At 45.4% G+C, this 9051-nt stretch overlaps 1 protein-coding gene across 1 annotated transcript; it reads left to right on the top strand.

Annotated features, from left to right (window-relative positions):
• Nucleotides 1-4743: 4743 nt before the first annotated feature.
• On the top strand, nt 4744-7454 carry LOC149343785 (uncharacterized). The gene is made up of 3 exons (XM_089542481.1): nt 4744-4789; nt 5992-6143; nt 7098-7454. Exons 1-3 carry the CDS (start codon nt 4744-4746, stop codon nt 7452-7454), a joined length of 555 nt encoding a protein of 184 aa, XP_089398607.1.
• Nucleotides 7455-9051: the final 1597 nt, after the last annotated feature.

The following is a 9051-nucleotide window of genomic DNA, read 5'->3' as shown; positions in this document are numbered from 1 at the left end:
AATAAATTCTTCGTAGGCAGCATCAGCGGAGTCACAGCATTTGACCTTGTTCGACGGTCCTTCCCTGAGGCTAGTGAGATAGGCCTCTAAGTTTTGGGGCGTTATACTCTGATCTAACATTTCTGCACTCTGACGCATTGGTTTTTCGCAACCTTTCAAAAGGAAAAAAATAGGAAAATGATCGCTTATATCTGAGCACAGCGCGCCTGCTAAAGTTTCGTCTGCATTTGTGTTCGTAATAAAGATATCAATGAGCGTCACTGTGCATGCGGTAACACGGGTGGGCGTGTCTGCCATAACGGCATGGCCATTGGATCCTACACTTCACAGAGGCAATGCACTTTTAGAATTAGTCTTTAACAGGACAACATTAACATCACCCCCGAGTAGTAACTTACACGTGCTCTCGTTATCACACCTCACGACACTGTGGAGGTGTCCTACAAAAGAATTGAAATCACCATCCCGGGGTCGATGCATTACACAGTAAATGTAATCGCTGGATGATAGAGACAGGCATTCGATGGCCTCAGAGATAAAGCAATGTTAGGGAGGAATTTCGCACTGTACATAATTTTTCACTAAAATAGTAATACCTTCTCCACGTGGGTTTGCCCTATTTAAAAAAAAAATCTCGATAGACCTTGCCCTTATAGATTTCAGTATCAAACTTGTATCATGTTTCTTTCAGCATTCTTAAATCAAAATCGAACTCGTCCCGCAGCCCTGACAGGTCATCGTCTTTGTGCGGGGCAGACAGAATGTTTAGATGAAAAAAGTAAGGTTGCAGTTTCCAAAGGAAGTGTGACTTTACGGCTGTCTTGTCTAGTAGAGACTGCCATTTTCGATGCAGTTGAAAATAACGACAGTAAAACGTTGCATTCACGCTATTCTTTCAACGTCGAGAACGTGCGGATAGAGAATGGAGGTGATGTTTGTTTGCTTGGCCAGTATCTTTCCACCACTTGTCCAGACATAACCCCGTTTCCCAGATATTTTTTTTCCGATGGCTCTCCCGAGCGATTGTTTCATTGAAGGGCTTACGTGCTGATTCACGAAAACAGGCAGCTTGGGTCTGTCTGAGACCATAGTCTTCCGTTGATATGAGCCTTGTTTCTTTCTTTCTTGAGCACCTATTCGCGCTTTGAGTGGCTTTTAAACTGAGCCACAGTGTTTGGTGGCTCGTATTCGTTTTTCGTGGAAACCCGGTGACATACTTCCATGTCGTCTTCCGCAATGGGCACACTCGAAAGTTCCTTACCCCGTTCGAATGTTTTAGGAAGGCTTGCATTCCCTAACTTAGGCATTCCTTTGATCTCTAAGTTGCACCTGAGGGAGTATTCTTCTGCGGCTGTAATTGTTTGCTCGAGACGGCAATTACAAAAGAGAAATTCCTAACCTCTAAATTCGACTTGACCTGTGGTGGCCTATAATTGTTCCAGAGTCCGGCGTATATTTGGGAACACACTGGCATTAAAATGCTTTTGGTTACCCATTCTCGACAAAATCGCGTAGAGTATCGAGGCAAATTAGCGGCTACGCAGACGCAGGCGTAGGCACCGAATTAGTCGCTGAGATTTCCGTAACAAATACACTGAAGCACTGCAAAATGCCTCGCGATCGATCATACGAGTATCCCTTTTTATTCCAATGTCGGCCGGAAGCGGATAGCTAGAAAATATAGCCCTTCGGCGTAATATTTCTTTTCATACATTATATACCATTGTTCAAAGGTAAAGGATGAAAACAAGAGTTAAAAGTTAGCAAGCGAGTCAATACAGCACAAAGGATTCAAAATTCTTACTTTGCATGAGATAAAGATAAAGGCACAAAATAAACATAGTACACAATGTGCGTAGTCAAAAATTTATCAGTGTGGTAGATTTGGGAACGTCAACATTTAACAAAACCAGAGAGCAAATTACTCATTCGCATCCAAAAACGCGCAGCCATACGGCTAGAGAGGAGAGCTATACAGCTCTCCCATGTACCTCGTAGTTAAAGAAAAATTCTTCCTGGTCCGGCTTTGGAAACCGGGAGAAACCGTTTCATCCGAGCTGTCTCTCAACCAACCTAGCTTACCGGGACGGCTACCATATGGTAGGGTGATAAAGAATTTATCAATAACTAGAAGTGAGAGTAGCGTTCGTCAGATGGTTTTGGGGAATCCCACAAGGTCGAGATAATTTGTAACGAGGGAGCAAATTAATCATTGCATCCATCCATGAGCAGCCATACGGCTACAAACGTTACATAGCCTGGCTCTTTTATCCAGTTGCTTGGACTCCGCAACTCGCTGGAGTCGAATTCAGAGCACTAACATGATCTCATGTGGCTTTAAGGACGACAGGACATGCTACGTGAAATCACAGGCGCCGCCCGCCACTTAGAAGAAGAGGTTGTGCGTAAATCATTTGTGATTACAATCGGCACCGGTCGACCTTTATGTCTTGTACGATCGGCTCGCACGTTCACTGCTACAAAAGCACCTTTGCGGGAAAAGTTTGATATGGATGCTTTATTCAAGAGTTTCCAGTAAACTTCGCAAAAATATATAACGTTCCGTAGATCTGACAGCGCATAAAAATACCGCTTGGTAAATCCAAATCACAGGCTTTAAGGCCGGAATACATGGAGCGATTTTAACGCGGCGAGTCGTCGATTTTCTCCCGACGGCGCAGATTTGACGGCCGGCGTCGAGAAAAACGCCCGCCGCCGCCGATCAGGACCGGCTAGATTTTGACGCGCGGCGTCCGACGAGACCGGAAGCGGCGGCTGACGCGAGCCAATAGCAGCGCAGAAAGCCCGCTTTTCCGGTCCTCTGACTGACACCGCCAACATGGCCGCCATGGCCGTCGAGCTACGCAGTGTTTTTGGCACGCAAATGTTATTGTCGTGAAAATAAACGCTTCATCAGACTTGAAATGTCGCTTTTTTTTGAAGAACACGGCTGAATCTTGGATCGGAATGCCTGCGCTCTCTCCGTGAAGCAAATGTGATGAAGAAAACCGCAGCCGCTGGTGTTCGTGGCTGAGCGGGCGTCCAATGGTACGCGACGGCATGCATTCGAGCACGCAAATCTTTATAGATACTTAAGCGCGCGTGCTAAAATTTGTACAATGGTGTCGAAGTGAAACTTTCCTGATTTTAACAGATTGGTCAGCGTCGCGGTTCTCACAGACCTCCTTGCACAGTGGTGTTTGCGACTTGTTGATCACATTTGCTTTCGCGTCGATACGCGGCGGCGCACCGCCGCTTCAACGCTCCTTGTATCTCCAGCCGGGCGTAGCGTCTTTTTGTGCCGCGCGAATGCCGTCGGAAAAAACGTCGCATGTATCCCGGCCTTTACCCTGCAGCGCTAACATTCGGGGAGCTTGCCAAACACGTTGCGAATTTCACAGGTGGAGAGCGTGCAGATGCTACATTAGCCACGCGCGCCGCGCAGCCGAGACTAATCCAGTCACTGGCATATTCCACAGCTTGCAACACACGTACTATGCCTGCGAAAGTCTTAATTTTTTTGCCGTCCGTGGTAGTTCAAGTAGCATTGTGTGGTAATAAGGTAAAAGGGCTCATTGCAGATGCCATTATTATTGTTGCTGGGATTGCGATCACCAACACGCAACCATTTCTGCTGTTGGGAATACTTTTGCCGAATTCTCGCATTTGTTTTTAGCGGATGAAGTCGGTTCCACGAAAAAAACAGTTTTTAGACCGCTGACGCATAATTTGCGTGGCTATTTGATTGAAAAACTCAAATATAGTACAAATGTATTTGCCTACATTTTCTTCTCCTGGAATTGCGCGCATATCTCGGAAATGCCTGTAGCACAAGGGCCCTAGATCCGCGTCGAACATGTAGCAGGCACAAAACCCTTATTGCATAGCTAGTATTATTGCATTGCGTTCTGCAAGCAACATACAGGGGCGAAATGCCGACAATTGTATTTGTCTGTACAAGATCCGCAAAAAAGGCAGCAGCCAAACTTTTCTGAATAATAGCGCAGCCATCGCACTCAAGATAGCAGTCGCCTGGCTTCTATGTCGTGAATACCGGGAGCGCGAGGCACACACTGCGGATGAAACACCTGAAAGGAGAATGTGTGAAATACTTCCTGCTTGATTACGATGCAGCAGTGCTTAATTCAATTGTCTCTCGTGGGACATTGGCCTGCCTGCTTTAATCACTATTGAAAACACTTCAAACAGTATATGGAAAAGACGGCTGAGCAGATTCTTTTACTGAGCACAGGCATTTATCAGCACTGTCGGCGAGAACACGTGGTACTCGTCGGATCATAACTAAATAAAAGGAGTGTTGCCTATACTTGAAAGCACACGTTTGGTGTTACTGAGGCCCGACCTTTGAACAGGTGAGTGTGCTTCACTGTTACTTTTTTCGGCAAAGAATTGTTTGATGTCAAGTAGCTCGCTGCTGGCCTACAAAATGAAAAAATGTGAAATATACACGACATGCCAACTCAATAATGGTTTAATGTTTTACTTCAGACGATTTATTACGACTCTTGAGAAGGCTGGAACGCTACAAGGTTGTCAGCTTTACCTAGATGTCTATGTTCTGGGAGCATGCAAGCGCAGGTGCTCTATTTAAATCGAATTTCAAAATACTTGATTCGTCTTCTCTTATAGTGAGTTGTCATAAAGATTCTAATGTCAAAATAATTATAACACGTGTTTTAACTTTCCGAAGCCGTCTAATTGCAATTATTTACCACAGGCATGATGAAGACTATCTTGGCTGCGTTCTGCGCTTTTTGCTTCGCTGCATGTGAGTAGAAAAGCTTGTAATCAGCATTAAAGTTCGATGAAAAATTAAAGACATGGTGACCAGTTGTTGGTGCGGACTAGAGAGTAAGCACCGAATACCTTCTTTAGAGCCGCTTTGATAGTGGTTCAAATTGAGGATGGAAGAACCAGTTTTCAATGTTGAGCCTAGTGGAGGAGAGTGGCGCTACGCCGCTGACTGGTGGTACGTGCGTTCCTGCGCATATGTGAATTTTGTAAAATGAAAGTTCCTCTAGGAAGAAAACTGCATCCGCGAGTAAGTTGGAAACGTACGACTGGCGAACACGTTGTGTGCTCGTAGCTCAAGCTGTCGCTTAGATCGCGGCGCTGAAAAACGCCCGCTGGGGCCGCGTGCCAGCACAATGTGATTAACACCAAAGTACGGCATTCGCAAAGCGATTTTCATCAACTGCGTCTACCAAAGAAAGGTGCTGGGGGTGTCAAGAAAAATAAAAGGCTTTTCATCGTGTGTTTCAGCACTATATATCTTATCCAAAGTAGGGAGGCAAAATTGCTCGGAGCTCAACTAATGCGGGTGGCCCATATACGGAAGGGAAGTGTCACAAAACCTGAAGACATCTCATAGTTACTACTCGTTCAGAGGAAAACTATTTATAACAGAGAAAGAAGTATGATTATCACTCCTAATTAGCCAGTTAGAAATCAAGAATAATGTGTCGCCAATAATGTTAGAACTACCTTTATCGGGTCAAGAGAAGAAAGCGTTACAAAACATGAATGCATACTCTCGTAGCGTCGTTCTCATAGCTAGCACGTTTCTTTATTCACGATGTCGCAAAGAGCGGTGGCTTTGCGGCAAAAGCTTGAAAGCTGAGCGGTCTACATTACTAAAAGCGTTGCGCTCAGGGCGCATGCGCGCACTATTGCTGTTTTGTCTTTGCCGTTCCGTACTTGGACGGTCAATGAAGTGCTGCACGGTGCTGACGTGATATTACGGAAAAATTTCACATCTTTATAGACTGGCAGTTAAAATGATTGGCAGTTCCGCTGTATAATGCAGAGTGCACGTTGAATGTAAAAATGCACAAAATGAAGAGCTTGTTTTCCTCACGAGTGCCGCTGCAAAAAGAGGAGCAAAAAGTGTACGGAGTGGACTTTTGTCCCTCAATATCCCCGGCCAAGTACTCCTTAGGGTAATCCGCATCTCATATTTTGTGATTCCAGCGTCGGCGCATGTGATTCGGCGGGAGAATCCTTCTCATGGGGCGCCAATTGACGCAAAGCACAAAGCCGTCGGTGCGGAAGCAATACTCGTCGGCCAAGCTCTACGCTACGTGGCCCGTGAACTCGCGAAGGATGATTCACTCAATAACGAGGTAAGCATTATGACTTAACGCGGCCGGAAGGTATGGAGCGCTTAAGTACTTTAACTTGAAGGAAATGTTTGTGGCGTTACTGCGTTCCAAATGATCATATTGATCATATTGATATGATCATACTGAGGTTCCAAATGATCATATTAGGCACTCCGGTACGTCGATAGAGGGCACTGCATTTGCACGGGACTTCAGGCATACATGATTCACTGCATTGTTATGGTTTGGTTCGGTTTTGGTTTGTGGCGTTTAAAGTCTAAAGAAACTAAGCCTATAAGGGACGTCGTAGTTAACGACTCCGGACATTTCGACCACCTGGTGTCCTTTAACGTTCGCTGGTATCCCAGAGTACACGGGCTACTAGAATTTCGCTTCCATCGAAATTCGACCGTCGCGTCCAGGGTTCGAACATGCGTCTTTCGGGTCAGCAGCCGAGAGCCATAACTACGGAGCCAGCGCGGGGGCTCAGTTTTGCACAAAAAAGAACGACAAAGTTTCTCGCGAAATAAGGTTTCAGAAAGGGACATTTTCTAATATTCAGAAGTCGATTAAACATCGTCTTCTCCACGCCTACGAAGTCGTAACTCTAATTAACCATTAATATTTGATAATTGGATGGTAGTCTGTAAATTAACTTTTTTTACCTAACCAGTTAAAACGGTTTTCATCGTCACATCTCCTGTGGCAGACCGTTCGTTCGTGAATATCACGTTTGCTTTTAATCCCTCAGTATTTTTTAGATTCCCGAGAAGCTTTCCCTGAAACACTCGGCATATAGCGGCGTTAAATAAAAAGGCATGCTAGGAGCGCTCTTCTGCTAGGTTAGTGCGGACCAAAACATGCGTGAAATATTTTTTTTGGTGCGCAAAAATCCAAACGATCATAGCAATTCTCCAGTCTCATAAATTGCAGTCGCAAAAAGTAAGTGCGTTTCATTTTTTCGTTATCTTGCAGCTTGAGGAGTACTTTCTCGGTGACTTGTTCGGAGCGATCAAGGGCGCCGTGAAGAAAGTTGCGGAAGTAGCGGGCGATGTCGTGAAGGAAGTCGGAAAGGTGGTCGTGTCGCCCATCAAGACTGTTGTGGAGGTCATCAAGGATCACGTTTCTTTTTCCGCGCAAGACAACGTCACGGACAAAACCACCAAGATTCTGAATACAATTATTGAAAAGTCGGTCGCGAGCTACTCTTCCCAGGACTCCCAAAAGGCGGAAGACTTCGTGAAACAACTTTGCCTGCGTATCGATACAGTCGGACAACGACTCATCGAGCAAGGTGAAAAGCTCCTTGGGCTGTACGACGTAAAATTCTAGAATAAAGCTGAAATATGCTTTGTGTCATCGAGTACAGATGACAGAGAAAAAAATCTTTATTGCTCTTGTTTGTAGCACAGGTCACGTTTGCGGCTCAGGCTTTTTGAATCATCCATTCACCCTTTAGTTGCTATACAACATGCTCACTAAGTTCACGTGCTTATCCATGACTACATTTGCAAGTTTCTTGCCGTAGTGTATTGTCTTCTTCGGCAATAACATTAAACCCGGGAACAAAATATATTTCTCAGAAACGCTGCCATCAATAACAATACCAAATTTTTGGCATCGCACGTCGTCGAGGAGACAAAGTTTTTCTTGGAGCTGGATTTTTGGCCCATTTTTAAGTCTTCATTGCTGAATACGGGCAATAAATTTATGAAATTGCCGGCGACGAAGATATTTTTTTCCTGAGCAGAGTGACGAAAGTTTGGTTGAAAGAGGTAGGGGGGGGGGGGATAAGAGGAGTATAACGTTCCAAAGTAACTTAGGCTATAAGGCACGGCGTTGTGAAGGGCTCCAGAAATTTCGACCACCTGGGGTTCTTCAACGTGCACTCACATCACACAGTACACGGACCTCTGGAATTTTGCCGCCATGGAAATTCGACCGCCGCCGCCGCCGAGATGAAACCCGCGTCTTTCAGGTCAGCAGCCGAACAACATAATCACTGAGCCACCGCTGCGGCGAGTGAGGAATGTTCGCTAACTTTTGTTCCCACAGTAGTGACGCAGTTTCCTCACATTCTCTCTGCTCACCAATGGCCGAGACAAGATGCCTTTTTTGTCAGATGAAAGAAAAACAGCATGGTTCATTATGAAGCGCCACATTTATTTCTCAGAAATGGATACGAAGCCAGATAAGAAATTCTCTTTGTGTGCATTGAAGCTAATGTATACACCAGCAGCTTCTTTCCTCGTAGCATGCTGATGAGTGGAGACAATAAAGAGGCGTCACTTACGTCTTTAAAGGTTCTTGCGTGAGTAGCGTTAGGGTTAGTTTCCGCGACTTCTAGGTTTTTTTTTGTTAAATAGTAGCATACCGCTAGCACTCACGCTAACACCATGTAATAAATGTACCCTGGCAGCACGTCACTATAGGGCTCAATCTGGCAGGATAACTGATCAAAGACTTCAGCCCCGCACCTCCACCGCCCAGAAGCCCATCGCCTATCATCATCAGCAGCAGAGAGAAGAAGTTAACGCGTCGAAGGAAAGCGAAAGAGATCAGCTCCCGCTATCCCAGCCTCGCCGCATCAGTGCGTATCATGGCCGGTCCTTTTTTCTTACCGATTGAAAATTGCGGGTGAAAGCTTTTTACTGGAAAATTTTTACCAATGGAGAATTGGATTAGAGCCACGCGCCTGTTTCAAGCCAGCCGTATTCTTTATTAGTGCGTCAACGCTGCAGTTCTCTGACGAAGATGTCCACTGTGGAATGCTTAAGGAGAATTTGAAATGAGTTGATATGAAGGGCTCGCTCATTTAGTGCGACGTTCGGTCTGCAACTGCCATGCACGCATGTGTGCTTACAGAATTACGGCATGTAGAGAAGAGTCCAGAGGGAAGTGATTACAGTGCCTCCGTGAAGGAACCTTC

Source organism: Amblyomma mixtum, chromosome 5 (genome assembly GCF_055824585.1).
Source record: "Amblyomma mixtum isolate Tamu chromosome 5, ASM5582458v1, whole genome shotgun sequence".
NCBI lineage: Eukaryota > Metazoa > Arthropoda > Arachnida > Ixodida > Ixodidae > Amblyomma > Amblyomma mixtum.
Note: the sequence above shows the minus strand (reverse complement) of the source record. Positions and strands in the feature narration are given on the sequence as shown.

What these genes read in the sequence shown, in the direction of transcription:
- LOC149343785 (XM_089542481.1), top strand. Translation starts at nt 4,744, where the DNA reads ATGAAGACTATCTTGGCTGCGTTCTGCGCTTTTTGCTTCGCTGCAT. An exon ending in CGCTTTTTGCTTCGCTGCAT is followed by an intron (nt 4,790 to 5,991) that starts GTGAGTAGAAAA and finishes TTGTGATTCCAG; the next exon opens with CGTCGGCGCATGTGATTCGG. An exon ending in ATGATTCACTCAATAACGAG is followed by an intron (nt 6,144 to 7,097) that starts GTAAGCATTATG and finishes GTTATCTTGCAG; the next exon opens with CTTGAGGAGTACTTTCTCGG.